Source organism: Eublepharis macularius, chromosome 6 (assembly GCF_028583425.1).
Source record: "Eublepharis macularius isolate TG4126 chromosome 6, MPM_Emac_v1.0, whole genome shotgun sequence".
NCBI classification, from domain to species: Eukaryota; Metazoa; Chordata; class Lepidosauria; order Squamata; family Eublepharidae; genus Eublepharis; species Eublepharis macularius.
This window is the reverse complement of record NC_072795.1, coordinates 68205268-68220794: the sequence shown is the minus strand read 5'-3', so window position 1 is coordinate 68220794 and position 15527 is coordinate 68205268. Positions and strand designations below refer to the sequence as shown.

The 15527-nt window shown below is 42.3% G+C and overlaps 1 protein-coding gene across 1 annotated transcript; it reads right to left on the bottom strand.

Annotated features, from left to right (window-relative positions):
- Positions 1–5782: 5782 nt before the first annotated feature.
- Positions 5783–15296, bottom strand: INA (internexin neuronal intermediate filament protein alpha). Its single transcript, XM_054983146.1, has 3 exons — positions 14277–15296; positions 8536–8660; positions 5783–6263 (listed from the first exon to the last, which is right to left on the bottom strand). Exons 1-3 carry the CDS (start codon positions 15294–15296, stop codon positions 5948–5950), a joined length of 1461 nt encoding a protein of 486 aa, XP_054839121.1. The 3' UTR covers positions 5783–5947.
- Between the last annotated feature and the right edge of the window lie 231 nt (positions 15297–15527).

Sequence of the window (15527 nt, the reverse complement as noted above, 5' to 3'; positions counted from 1 at the left end):
AGTGGATCCCAAGTCATGCCGATCAGATGCAGGCACCAACTGCATAGGAGCCACATTTCTGCCATGTACCACCATGTAGCTGTAGTCAATGTGTGAATGATGCAACTGCATCATTGTATAGGTCTTTCTACTGAATTGTTAGCTCTTTCCTCTCCTTGCAGAAAGAAGGCTGATCACATGTCTTTTCCACAGAATCAGCCCTGTCTGTATGATTGCATTATTCACCTGCAACTCCCAGCTATAGGGGAGCACATCCTGGGAAAGCACTAACAATGGGTGTTTATATACTGATTACATTATTATAATGAACACATAGATTTCTTAGATAACTATATCTCCATTTGCATGAAATTTTACAGGAGATGGAAAATATCAGTGGGACTATAGTGTTAGCAGTCAGATCACTCCCTCACACTAAAAGGGAAGTTTATGGATATGAAGTATCATAAACACACTTGCCAGAAGTCCTAGGCACTGCCTGGCCCCAGGCATAGTGGATGCCAGCTGGCCTGGAGACTGGAAAGTTACCATACCATGAGTCATAGGGGAATGACTGGCAGCCCCAGCCTAAATCTCATCAATGCCCTTCCATGCTTCCCCTCACTTATCTAACCTAATCAGGCTATTCAGTGAACCTGATAGCCTTCCCATCCAATACTTACCAGTTCATCAAGCAATATTTTTACCTATATCCCATCCCCGATAATCATGTCACACTTTCCCGAATTTATTGTTCCACCTCCAGACAAGCCATGAAAGCTCATACCCTACTACAAATTTCATTAGTCATATAGGTGCTACTGGACTCTAGCTCTTTTCTACTGCATTAAGGTATTGCTTTTGATGCAAGACATCAGTTTTGCTCCCAGGCATGTTTTGCCCTATAATTAGACTCCCCAGCCATGTGCTGTGTGTGTGTGTTCTGGACCCATACATGCACCCTCAGATATATCTGATTCCTTCTCCCCATGAACTCTGGTCATTTTGCTTCTGCTCCCATAGATCTCTCCTTCAGGACTGGTAATTATCACCCTATCCCAAATTACTCTCCCCCATTTTCCTCTCTGCCTTCTTAGTTAGCTCTGTGTGTATGCTGCGTGTGCTTTCTGTATGCTTGCTTTTTATTTCTCTTTTAATAAAAAACCCTATAGAACATCTGCCTGTTTATTTGAGCGTTCTCTAAGGGAACAATCCTGGTGTACATAGGTGGAGATACCTAGTTACCTCTTCTTTCCTTCAATGGTAATTCCCCCAACTAATTAAGGAGACCTCCTGTTTGGGTAACAATAGGATCTTGTTTTTGCATAAACTGTTCTGTAAGAATGGGAAGATAGCATCTTGGCAGCCTGGTGACAAGAATGGTATGGGATTTGCTCATTCTTGGAAGGAATTCTCCCCCAAGCCCAGAGTAGCAATGATCTTAGATAGGAATGGTCTCTCTCTCTTTTTGTCTTGGCTTCACTAGCAATGTGCCTTTTCATGTAAGAACACTTCTAAAATTAATTCACATGCTGTATACATCAGCAAAGTTTGGCTCAGATTATACAGGCTCAGTATGGGAGTGGTGAATGACAGGGTCTACTTTGGCCAGGATGTTAGGATTATATGGATTTAATTTTCATATAAAAGTATTAATATATGTAGAAAAAGCAGAGAAATTTGCATCTCCTCCTGCAGTGAGCCATGACAGCTTCGCTCATCTGAGCAGGACTTTCTGGCACCATCCTGTAAATATGCAGAATCGACAACTGCCTACACATGTGCATTCTTCTTAGCAGCTCCCACCTTGTGAAACGACTTGCCTGATGTCAGGAAAGCTCCTTAGCTTATGGCATTCCACAAACTTATGTTAACAGAATTATTCAGGAGGGTATCTTTTTTAAGGCAATAGGGCTATATTTTAATGGAATGATTCAGGAAAATACTTCTCTAAAGGGAATGGGCCTGTGTATGTGTGTTACCTGTTTGCTGTATTATCCTGTTTGCAGTGCATTGTTTTCTACCAATGTAATACCATTTTCTGCATTGTTTAACACAGGGGTCCCCAGCCTGTGAATACCTTTGGAATTCTCACACAGGATAGTGGGCACAACCAGAAAATGGCTGCCACAGGAGGCAAAGTCATGTAAACACAGGAAGCCCAAGGGCAGAAGAGAAGAGGGATAATTTTAAAAATACACTAGGGAAGAAGAATGAGAAAAAATAAAACCATATTGGTAGCTGCCACTGAAACTACTTATTTTAATCTGCCCAGCCAATTGGATCTCCAGTTGCCAATCAGAAGCCTTGCTGGTCAAATGTCCAACATGGCCCCACTCATTTCCCAGAAACCAGGGTGCCCACAGGTGCCACACTGGGGAACGCTGGTTTATCTAATATTTCACACTCTTGTCTTGGATTTCTGTAATCTTATTCCAGTTACATTACTTATCCTATCGATTGCAGTGATTTATACCATGTAATCTGCCTAGAGTCTCAGTGAGAAAGGCAGACGATAAAATAAGTAAACAACCCTAGAAAAATATAAAGGCCATTGCTACAGTAAATGCAAGTGTCAAGAACAAGTATCCAGTTACGTTGTCAGCATGAATATGTTATCCACTGAAGGCTTGATCAGTTGCCATATAGATCACATTCATATCTGAAGCAGCAGGTATTTACAACAAGCCAGCCAACCCTTAATTAGAGTTTTCCTGAATTGTTAGGTAATAATGGTCTATCTAAAGAAGATCGTTTCAGGTGGGTAGCCATTTTGGCCTGCAGTACAAGAGCAAGATTCAAGTCCAGTTGCACCTTAGAGACCATTCAGACTCAAATCTTGTTATTTAAAGAAGCTGGTAGTACAGGAAGTGGTGCTTAAATGGGGAAAAAAATCACAATAGATTTTCATTCATGTTGTTAGAGGTGATATAATAGCTCTAGTATAAACAGAACTGAAATAATCATGGTGGGGAGGGGATGGAGCAACCAATAAGACTCTTATTTTGTTTCATAAGAAGGGGAGGTATCTGCAGCTGACAGAACCAGAGAAGAGGCAACTTTTGGGACCCCTGCTCTATATATCAATTCAGTCCCTGCCAGAACGTTGTTTAAACCCCATATTTTCCACCTAAACATTCAACACACTTGTACTTTTTCCCTAACAGGCTTCATTTATTACAAATGTGCAGTTGGGTGGGTAAACATAAGTTTCTCATACACAGTCTTTATGAACACCTCAGTCTTTGCTACTTTGATCTTTTGGCAGCCATAGTGATTGGTCCTAGTCAAGTCTGATGTGTGAACGCTGATTTGCCTGAATGGCATAAAATTCATTTTAAGAATGATGAAAGCTTGGAGTCAAAATGTCACAAACGATAAGCAGACTGATTAAATTAATGGCATCTTTTCATTTATTTGTGCCTTACAGAAGAGGAGGAAAGAATGTGAGCAAGTACTTCTTAGTTCAAGGAACTATTGCAGTGAGACTGATAGAACGAGATAGTTTTGTGTTATCAAACTTTGTCATGGTAGGTTGCATCAATGCAAATACATCACAACATACAAATGCTGGCAATCTTAAGGCATTGAAAGAAAATCTACAATAGTAAATGCTATATAAAACTTGGCACATATTTGAGTGGTAGACTGGAGATGTATACTGACAGCTGACGTAGATGGAAGATGTGATTCAACTTTATCAGAGTTCTTGCTTTCTTTTGGGGGAAATGGTGTGAATCTTTCCCTCCCTGTAATTACAGTTTTGTGATGTTTGTGGCAAAAAAGTGAGTTCAGTTTGCCAAAGTGTTGTAAAGGTCAGAATTCCATAGTCTATGACACTCGTTGTTGCTTATTTACTAAACCAAAGTGTTTTTTTTTCTTGGCCAGCAAGGCCAAATAAATGTGCTCCTAACCTATTTAGAGAGAAATTAGAACTGCTACAACTCATTTGTATGGTTACCATGTGGCAGTGAGTAAATTTAAGAAAATATATTAAGGAAAATTCCTTAATAGGTGTGTTTATTAACACAATATGTCTCAGTACAGCACATAGACAGCTGGCATAAATCTACAATCCTTTTCTAATGGTGAATCAAAGGCAAGGCTATCTGTAGCTTTAGACTGTGGCTAAAGGAAGCTATAGGTATCCCAACTTTTGCAACATTAGAACTCTGTGCTACTAATGAACTAAAGAGAGCTGGTCATCTTTTCTTTTAGCCTTATTGTGATACAAGGCCAAAAAATGCAGAAACTAGTTACAGCACATGTGTTTCCTTTAATTATTTTTTCAGTACCTGGCACTATTGATTCTAAGCAATGGCCATTTTTAAACTGTTGGCTACTAGTATGGCACAAAGTGAAACTGAACAGAGGCCCACTATGATCACAGAAATGACTGGACATGCACCTAATAGAAGATTAGACCCTCATTTATTTGCCGTATAGACTTTTTAAAAGAGGAAGAATACACCATGCTCAGCTTAGTAAAGAGTCCAGTAGCACCTTTAAAACTAACCAACTTCATCAGATGCATTTGACAAAGAGAGCTGTGGTTCTCAAAAGCTTATGCTACAATAAAGTTGGTTAGTCTTAAAGGCGCTACTGGACTCTTTACTATTTTGTTACTACAGACTAACACGGCTAACGCCTCTGGATCTATGACCATGCTCAGCTTGTTTCTAATGGTTGTGAGTAACCCCAAAATATAAATATATGAGTCTTCACAATGTGCTAGTCATCACACAACATTACAGCCTGTTGAACACCAGTGTGGCTAACTTATCCTTTACTTGCTTATCGTGGGGCATAGTATTCATCTTCCTAATAAGCTCCCCCTTTTTAAGGCAGTAGCTGCTAGCAAACATTACTAGATACATTGTGCTTTGTTGTAAATGAATACAGAACACACAGCAAGGCAGAGGACTGGAAATGGAGTGAAACAGCCATGTGCATGAGTTTCCTGCCTTCAGAGGTTCAGGATTAATCTGCTTCTCATATATACGAGGCATAATTTGGGGCTATTTTATGTCCTAACCCTAAGCAGCTGTGTCCATACTTCAGCTGAGACTAGGAGTCAAAGCCAGATATTTATTTATCTACATAATTCATAGTCCACTTTTTCTCACTGAGACTCAAGGCAGATTACAGTATGGGTCAGTACAGTCAATTTCAAAGACATTTCAATACACATGTTAATAGGGTGTGTGTACACACACACACACACACACACACACACACCCTATTATCCATGCAAAGATGACCATGGATCCCTATGGGTCTGTAAAAAGCAAAACTCTATGTGCATACAGCCATGATTCAGACTGGGGCAATCTGGGGAAGGAAGAAGTGATTTAACTCTTCAAGCCCCATTTGATTTTACTAATTCAAATGGGGCTCCCTGTGCTATTACTAGCAGATGTAAAAAAGCTGGCTTTTTTTTTCTTTTACAGCACCAATAATAGTTCAAAAAGCCTAGTTTTGTTTAATGAAGCTAGACTGTAGATAGGTTAGATTGTCTCTTCTTTGATTTAAGCTTGCAGCACGGACATACGATTTCACCTTTTACAAATGAATGGAGATCTACGATTGTTGTCACTGTTCATTTTAGCCCTGGGTACCAGATTCAGAGTTAAGTAAAAATATGCAAGCATATTTGAGAGACAGCAGGATTCAAATATATGTAGGTTTTATCTTTCCTTCTTAGCTGTCCCTTTGGAACTTCCCTTTAGTTTAGAAATCTGGCTACTAAATTGCTATGTCATTGGCTAGTTAGCTTTACCACAGTATTCCCAACTTGTCTTTGACCCATTCCTTTGTTTCTTTGCTCCTGAACTAGTCTAGTGACGTGAAACATGAATGCTATGTGTTTGTGAGCTGGTAAGCACCTTAATTCACGTATAGGCAATTTTAAAAAGTTTAAGCTATATTATTCCCCCTTAAAGTCTAATCGTACTTGAGACTAAGTGTGTTACATTTTTTGGATTGCAATGCTCCCCTCCTCCAGGTTTGTTCGCTCTGTTTTCTTAGTGGATGTTAGGGTCTCCTCAATCATTTCAGCAAAAGCTTCTCCTACCTGACTTGATGAGATTTTTGAGGCCAACTTAGTAGCCTCTTCTTTCTCCTCTTTCTTAAAAGAAAGAGTGGGGGACATTTTGGAGCTGCTGATCATAGAGGAACTGAAGAGCCGGGGCTGAAAGGAATAACTTGGATTGGAAGTGGGGTTTAGAGATGAGATGCTGATGCTTGAGGTGCTAAAACGTGTCTCCTCGCCTTCCAACAGCTTCCTGTAAACACCACAGAAGAAGAAATTATTATTATGACGATGATCATCAAACCAAGATTAAGTAAATTTGCTAAAGGCTAGGTCCATCAAAAGCTAATCATTATTGTGGGTTCAGAGATCAAAAGTGAATCTAAGCTTGACGTTGCCAAAAATGAATTAAAGGGTGGGAAGGATCCCTACTGCACACTACTACAGTTCATATAGTCTTCTTCTTAACAGAGTTTGAACCACTGATGTACATACCCATTTAAAAAACACCTCTCTGGGACAAGACTTCAGATTTTGGAGTACTAATTACACAGAATACCATTCGACCCTTTTCTGCAAACTGAAACCTCAGTTATCTCTAATGTCCTGATTATTCATATTTACCTAGGTCTTAGCTCATATGTTACAAGGTACAAGGACTTTGTACAAAAAATAGTTCATTTTACCCAAATTTCTGAATTTCTGAGAGATGACCTAAGGATAAAACTTAGGGATAAACAAGGTTGCACTGTACTGCATTTACAATTGAATCAGAAGCTTTATCTTAAGTTTTAAAATGACCTCAGAGCTTGAGATGTGAATTCTTTAAGAGAGCCAATATATGTTGCAGCTAAAAAAACAAATTTCTTCTGTGTCTGAATACCTCACAAATATTTTGCCTAGATTTGTAATTCATAACAGTAGCTGCCAGGCAGAACGATCAGAAGCAACTTGTCAGAATATATGACATGGTATGTGGTGGTGACAGCACTAGAACCAAGGGGCCTAATATACATTAGAACCATTACCCATCAAGGTACAACTGAACTATCAGGGATCATGAAGAATCAGTCTCAAGGAATACTGGCAGGGACTAGGGACTTTTTGCAGATTGTCAACCCACAGTAATTTCAGAAGGTGGATGCTCAGTAGATGCCTTACTTAGGCAGTAAGATCCATGACTTAAGGCTGACCTAACACAATGCTTTAGTCAGTTCTGCTGTTCAGTTTGAAAGCTACAGCAGTACAAGAGTTACAACAATACAAAGTTGTCTTAAACTTTTAACTCAGACATTAAATTTATAATTTGCCCATCAAGTAAACATAAGACAACCTTACTCTTTCTACCACCTTTCTGTGCATTCCAGTGCAACTGTACCAAGTACCTGCCTCAGCTATTCAAAGCCCTGACTGGTTGTGTAGGCAACCCTGCACTTCAATTGCAACTTAGAAATATAGCAAAGTTACACAGTGGACTTATCCAGCTCTCTGTAACCCGAAGAAGATACAATGAGCATGTAGCCAACATTTTACTTTACCATAGTTTTGGGTTGGAAACTAAAGTGTGGCATTATTCCTGCTGTCAATTCTGGCTTTCAATGAGAGAACTGGTCTAAATGACCCGATCTATGGTAATACAGACTTGTGTTTTCAAGTAACATATTTGTTCATTTGTAACAATTACCACATACATTTGTTGTGTTTAGTTGCTAGCTTGCCACATTGGGAATCCACCTCAAAAAATTGATAAATATTTGATGGTTTTAGCCCATGGCATTTAAAACATTTGCATTATGCTCACAGGGCCAACGCTTATTGGTTTCTGCCAATGATTCAGTTCTGATCTCAAACTGTCTAATTCATGATCAATAACCTGGTATAGCTGCCTCCCTATTCTCTCATTTTTCATTTTGTTACGTGTCTGATAACTTAGCAATACTTCAACGGCTTGTTGTTATCTTTTATTCGTTTCTATGAATACAGACCAATGTAATATTTGATACATTGATGGAGAACTGCCTGCAAGAACTACTTCTCATTCAAACTTCAAAATAATTCACTGTGAAAACTGAAGACCTGTTCACAAGTGAATCTTAATCAACATTTACAATGAGTACTAGGAGTCATTACTGATATGAACACAGTCATAAGAGTTCTCAAATGCTGTGCAGGTACATGCACTATTTCCTCAACATAAGGTGGTTCCATCTCATTCTCTATAGGAAGACATTCAATGCCACAGGCTATATAAACATGATATCAATCTGAAGTTAATAATATCCAGTTACTCATATCACATACAAGAAATAATCCCCACTCTATACATAATGTATATTGAAAAGGAAGAATACTCCCACTTTTACTATACTTTAGCCACCCTCATTATGAACAGAAAAGAGTAGCAAAGTATTCTAAAGGGCAAACTGGTTCCCACCAAACTCCAAAGCCAATAAACAACATTAGAGATTTTATTTGATTTCTTGAAGCTGAAGTAGCCAATGAAGCGGGGCTCTAATCAATGTTACCTGTATGCTGCTATCTCTATATCCAGAGCCATTTTGACATTGAGCAAGTCCTGGTATTCCCTCAGATGCCGAGCCATTTCACTCTTAGTTTCTCTCAGATCACTTTCTAGCTGACTGATCGTGTCCTGCAATTCAAAGAAATTGTGTCAAAAGTAACAAGGTTTAAAAGCCAGATGCATTCATTTGTAGTTTTTCTGCTTTTTATAGTAAGGAAGAAGAAAATATGAAGATGTTAGCTCATTGTAGCAAACTGACTGCTAGGAGCCAAACAGAATTTTCAGTTAAGGCAAGTGTGATTGTAAAAATAAAGTATGATTGCTATTCAGACACAAACGCATCTTTCATTTTTAAAACCTGCTTCATACAAAAGAAATGCCGTATATTCAAGTTACTCGGAAGCCTGTGCATATGTTCATTCGAGGTGTGAATTTTACACATCTGAACAAAGCCTTCCAAGGGTGCCACCCTACAAATGGGTAAGATTGGCAATGGTCCATACACTTGCATTCTCTGCTATGACTTTCACCTTGGGCAATGACCTACCTAAGAAGGTCCCCCTCACTCCTATCACTTCACAGAATGTGATCAACAGAAATGTTCAGAAGAGTATTTTTATAAAGGTGTTAGAATTATACTCTAATGGAACAGCTTAGGAGGATACTTTTATAAAGTAATAGGATTGCAGTCTATTGAAATGCTTATTGCATGCTAAGATCTTACTTTTACAGTATTTTGTCTTCTGCCTTGAAAATCTATTTTCTGCACTGTGTTATGTCATGCCTTAAACATTTTTGTTTGCATTGTTTTCTAATTCTGTAATCTTAGTCCTATTGGAATGTTAATTGATGCCTTATGCTGGCTGATTGAATTGTTTTTTATGTTCTGTAATCTTTCTTCAGTCATAGCAAGAAAGGTGCATGTCAGAAGAGACTCTCTTCTTCTGGGATTTGGTGAAATTCCAGAGGGCCTGCAAAGCAGAGATGTTTTGTCTGGCATCTGGAGACTCATTCTAATGTTTTATTGCCTTGACTCCATATGACTGATTTATTATAGACAATGGACATGAGTAGGATTTAATGAGGGTGCTGTTCTTTGAGATGTATAGATGTTAATGTTTGTATTCTATTCTATTATTCATTTTTAATGTTTATATTCCTGTTTTAATATTGTATTACTGATTTTAATGTTTGTATTTATATTATTTTAATAGTATATTTCATAAGAAATTACTGTAAACCACCTCGAGCACCAAACATGGAGGAGATGTGGGTGGATAGGTTGTATATACATACTTTTTTAAAGGAGTCTCTGGATCCCCTCCCATCCAGAAAATCCCAGGGAAATCCTGCCAGAGAGAATATTCCTGTGAGACTCCAGATGGTGTGTGGCACCAGCTTCTTCTTGGGACACAGCAGGGACAGAACCACATCATTGTACCCACAAGGTGGCAGATAGCATATACCTAACAGAAGGCACTGTTTATACAATAAATTATCATTTATAATGAATATTTAAAGTAAATCTTATGATCTCTAATAGAAAATAATATATTGTAGTGATTACTGTTTACTATTTAGATTATTGTATTTGTATCTTGCTATTTCCATTATGGAGAAGAGGTATATCTGGGATTCCCAGGAGACCTCCCATCAAAACACTGTTTAGCAGGGTTGCTGTATCCTGTGCCTTCCAACCATACCTTGAGCCCTAGTCATTCAAATGATGCTGTGGAATTAGTCTTCGTGTTCTCTGTTGTACTGCCAAAAGCTGGCAGTAAACAATCTAAAAATGTTATGCATTTATTCAGTAATGTACAATTACTATAAAGTAACAGTTGAGTGCCATTTCTAAGCAGTGCGAACTCTAAAATCATTATGTTCTGTACAGTGACATCAGTTACTGGCTGTACTGATTTGTAAAGACTTCGATGTAATGTCCTATTAGATGGGTGCTGACTGCTGAATGTAATCTGAAAACCTTATCGATTGCTCTGCTGTGGTAAACCAGGCAGAATTTCTTTCAAATTAGCATTCTTGTGCAAGTACACCATCTCAGTTCCAATTCGGGGTGATAGTTAGCAACTACTAAACTAATAGCTGGGCTTTCTGTACTTTAACATGACAGGCCCACTTCCATATTAAAACTGTGTATGCATGCGCACCCATCTGAGCCTAGACAAGGCTGGTATTTCTCCATGCTGACAGGGGATTCGGGCTGGGGAGGGTCCAAATCCAGCCCCACCAGGGCACACTCTGAAGGGCATTGGGAAGTGAAGTGCTCACCAGAATGCCCTGTTGGGTGGGCCATGTCTGGAATGCTGACTTCCCAGTGGGGTTGGTCAGCTGTCACAGCACTAACTGGGAAGGGCATTCCCTTGGGCTGGAGGTCCCTGGCTGGGGAGGATTTTAAAGGTGGTTCTGCACTGGAGTTGGAGGTAGCTGAGTGGGAAGGATGAGAATTAGGCCACATGGGCAGGTCAGTGTTTGCTATGGGGGAATAAATGTTGAAGTTGCTTGCACATTTTGCCTCAAAGTAGTTCTTACTGGTGAGGAATCATGGAGGGTCACCTACTCCCCACCCTCCCCACCCTAGGGTTCAGCAGGCAGCCTTTCTCAGTGAGTCTCAGGACAAATTACACTATTCCTTTACAAAAATGCCCCCCTGAACATTTCTGTTTTGCACATTCTGTGGATTGATACAAGTGTGGGGGCCTTTTTGACCTTCTCAAGCTGGTCACTCCACAAGATGGGAGCCACCACAGAGAATGCATGTGATTGGGTATTTGCCAATCTTAGCCATTTGCAGTGTGGCACCAGGGCCCAGCAAGGGACCAGAACAATGAATGGAACTAGTCTCCCTAATGTTAGTCCTGAGGATTTCAGCTACAGACCATCTACCAACAGTACTGTGGGGATGTTTCACCAATTCAAGGATTTCTGCTTCCAAATGTTTTTGTTTTGTACTGCAGTCCATTTTAGGCTCTTTATACATGTAGCTTGAATAGCATAACCTTCTCAGTCAATCTTTATTACGGTCATAGACCACACAATAATAGCATACAACCCAGTCATGGTAAGTCATATTATTTACAAATCTATTGCATAACCTTCTCTTTGGTTAGCCCCACTCTGGTTGAGATCCATCTGTTTTCTTGAACACTTTGGTTAGCTTACCATGCAAACACCACACCTCCCAGGAAGCCAGAAGTTCTTGAATTGTAGGCTAACCAAGCTGCTAGGAGAACCACATTACATAAGCCTTAACATGGGTCACAGGAGCAACCACAAATATGGTGTTATTCATAATATACTGAGCAGACACCATGCAGCTGGGGGCTGTTGATTGGGTGGGTCCTTCACAATCAGCCCCCTCCCCAGTGGTGTCATTCAGGCGTAGTCCCAGCCATATGGGACCGATTGAAAGAAAAGTTACTCCCATGTGCTGAAATTATATCTAAAGGACACCTTTATGTCAAATATATTAATGGTTCGGGGCCAATTAAATTCATTTCTGTAACTCTGTTTCTGATTGGGTCTGAAGCTTTTTTTGTTTTTTGTATTAGTGAAGTTATCAGTAAAGAACAATATACGTCAATGTGTACAGAGAACCATGTTCTAAGAAAATGCTTCTGCTTCAGCTTTAAGTTATTCTAACCTGCTACTCGCATGGCCTTTCAAAATAAAGGTCTTTTTTTAAAAATGTAAGACATTATCATTAAGTTCCTTTTTCAAACAGTGCAAACACTTTCTATGTTTAAAGGGTTTGGGAATCTGAACTAAGGTAAAAGCTGAAATAATCAAGTATTTTTAGAACAAACAAATCCAACGAGTTCTAGCTAGCTGTAGAATGGTTTAAATACCTTTCAGTACCATGGACAGGGGCTCAAATTTCTCCACCCTTTATTAGCTGCCTTTTAAGCTGTGTGCATTTTGGGTTTCTGATTCAGGTTTTTAACCCAAATCAGGCCCAATTTTGGTAGATTCAGTATTCCCAAATTGGCCCCAGCATTGCTGAGCTGATTCTAAAATACCAAAGCAAAGCTTTCCAAAGTGCTTCGTAATGCTTCAGGTAGAGCAGCAGCAGCTGCAGCATTTTTCTTGCCATTTCCAAACGGCAAGAACAGTGCTGCTTTGAGCTTCCAGTCTGTTTTTATCCAATGGGAGGGGGGAGGAGGGAGTTGTAGTGACTCACTACAACCCTCTCCTCCCCCCTCTCATCTGGTAAAAAACCTGAATCTTACAGAGCACACCAAAGCGGGTTAAATACCCAAAACAGGAAACCCAAATCTTTTTTGGGTGCACACCCCTACTTAACACCCTCTCTGGCTGGGAAGGCAGCATGGTATAGCCTGATCTTGTCAGATCTTGAATGTCATGCAGGCTCAGTACTTGGATAGGAGACTACCAGGGAAGGTTCTGTAGATGAAGGCTATGGCAAACCACCTTTGCTCCTCATTTGACTTGATGGCACCCATATACATATACACAACAACTTATGCAACAGGAAGCATTGAGCAAAAGTACAAGCAGCACAATGCCCTGGTGACAAGTTGCAATGATATTCCAGGCCACCACCCTTGTAGACTTGTAAAAATCAGGGCAGTTGTAGTAGCCATAAGCCATCTAAATGCAAATCACCCATGCAAAAAGCAACAATACAGACATTTCCTCAGACATATAATGGAACTGAAACATACAGTGAACAGAAGCCTACACACACTCACAACACAGATAAAAGCTCAGAGAGTGAAAGGAACAGCACAGATAGCAAATTTACCTTTTCTTATTTTAACTTCTGTTTTCAACTAATGAATATTGTTTAGGAGATTCATTTTCACAACCACTGCCATCCTTACCATCATATTTTTGACACCAACCCTTCACCAAAACAGCCTCTCATCTCTACCTCTTCTCTTATATGTAAGACTAGGGATAGGATTTATTCATTTTTACTTATTGCATAGTGACCACTGGTGCCTTATATATAATAAGTATAATTTGTTTAACTTCTGATGTTGAATATAATTTTAGTCTAAGAAATACTATAAAAACTGTGACTTTCTTCTGATCTCTTCAAAACTGAGTTAACAGTAACACAAAACTTCCTGCTACCATTCTGAACGCATTTCTTGCCCATGGAAAAGTAGTAACATTACCAAAATCATTTCTGATGCATGAAGTAACAAGACACATAAATTCATGTCATAAGCTACTTAGCTTATCAGGTCCAAGCAGACAGGGTTTGCTATACTTGTGGCCAATGGTGCAAGCTATCATGTTGTGGGGAGGGCTGGGGTGGCAAGACAAGTCAAAGGGTAGCATAGAGGAACAGAAAATCAGGTGGAGAATAGCATCAAGGCGTCCATAATGCAAATATGTCAGAGACATGGAGGAAACCGAAACGGACACAGTTGCCCACAGCCTTGAGATAAATTATGTCTCATTCTGTTTCTTTAAATACCTTAACTTGCTCTCAGGAATCATTCTTTTAATTTTTAGAGGCTTAAAAGCTGGAAATGAAATGCCCGGTCCTCTCTGGACCTCTGAGAAGACTTGGGCAGGACAACCCCAAATTCCTTGGGGTGCGGTTAAAAGCTTTCCAGATGCGTCTAGAGTGCCCTGCGAACGCGGCGCACCGAGGCCCTCCAGCGCGCTAGGACAGACCTCCAGCAGCCTGCTGCCTCCGAACAGAGGTCGCCAGGCGAAGCGAAAACCAGGCGCCGGGAGGGCAGGAAGCCTCACCTGGAAGCCGAGCGCGTCGGCGCTGTGGCGCTCCTCCATCTCCCGCAGCTGCCGCTCGAGGGATTCGTTGACGCCGCGCAGGCTCTCCACCTCCAGCGTGCGGCTTTGCAGCTGGCGGCGGTACTCGCCGATCTCCTCGCGGCTGGCCCGGATGGCTTCGTTGCTGCGCGCCGCCTGCTCGCTGAGGTTGGCGAACTTGGCGCGGTACCACTCGTCGGCCGCCTGCAGGTTCTTGGCGGCCAGCGCCTCGTACTGCGCGCGCAGCTCCTTGAGCGCCGCCGTCAGGTCGGCCTTGGTGGCGTCCAGCTCGGAGGCGGCGGCGGCGGCCAGGGGCGGCGCCTGCAGGGAGGCGCTCAGCTCTGCCAGCTCCTCGGCGTGCACCTTGCGCACGAAGGCCAGCTCGTCCAGCAGCGCCTCCACCTTCTTCTCCAGCGCCAGGCGCGCCAGGGTGGCGCCGTCCACCTCCCGCTGCTGCGCACGCAGCGCCTGCTCCGCCTCCGCCCGCGCTCGGGCCTCCTCCTCGCAGCGCGCCCTCAAGCGCTGCACCTCCTCGGCCAGCCGCTCCCGCTCCAGCGCCAACTGCGCCCGCGCCGCCTCGGTGTCGTCCAGCTGCGCCCGCAGCTCGCGCAGCTCGCCCTGGAAGAGCTCGGCCAGGCGGCTGGGCTCGGCGTGGCGCTGCCGCAGCGCGCCCAGCTCGGCCTCGAGGAGGCGGTTGTGCTGCTCCAGCTGGCGCACCTTCTCGATGTAGCCGGCGAAGCGGTCGTTGAGCCCCTGCAGCTGCTCCTTCTCATTGGTGCGGGTCAGGCGAAACTCGTCGTTAAGCGCCGTCGCCTGGCCCAGGTCCAAGCTCTCCGCCTGGGCCAGCCGGTACGAGACCGCATGGCTGCTGCGCGACGCGGAGTGCGAGCGGTAGCTGCTGGCGGCAGTCGAGCTCCCCAGGCGAGAGGAGAAGCGCGGCGGCTCCCCGAAGATCTTCCGGTAGGAGGAAGCCAGGTAGTGGGAATCCGCGCTGAAATTCATCCTGAAGGCTGTGGGGAGCTTCCCTGCGCCGCCCCTGCTATATATAGGGAGGCGGGTCGGCGTCTGCAGAAAGGCGGGGGACTGGCGCTCTCAGGGCGCGGTCGAGAGGAGGAGACTGGAGGGGAGGGGCGACTTTGGGCATCAGCAGCAGGATGGGGAAGGGGATGTTCTGGTAACTCATATTTCCTCGGATGCGAACCCTAGTGATTTCGGTGGAGCTTTTATACTGAC

Excerpts from the sequence above, each read along its gene's own strand:
- INA (XM_054983146.1), bottom strand. The coding sequence starts at position 15,296 with ATGAATTTCAGCGCGGATTCCCACTACCTGGCTTCCTCCTACCGGAAG. Across the intron at positions 8,661-14,276 it reads CCGACGCGCTCGGCTTCCAG|GACACGATCAGTCAGCTAGA; the intron begins GTGAGGCTTCCT and ends TTTGAATTGCAG. Across the intron at positions 6,264-8,535 it reads ATAGAGATAGCAGCATACAG|GAAGCTGTTGGAAGGCGAGG; the intron begins GTAACATTGATT and ends TGGTGTTTACAG.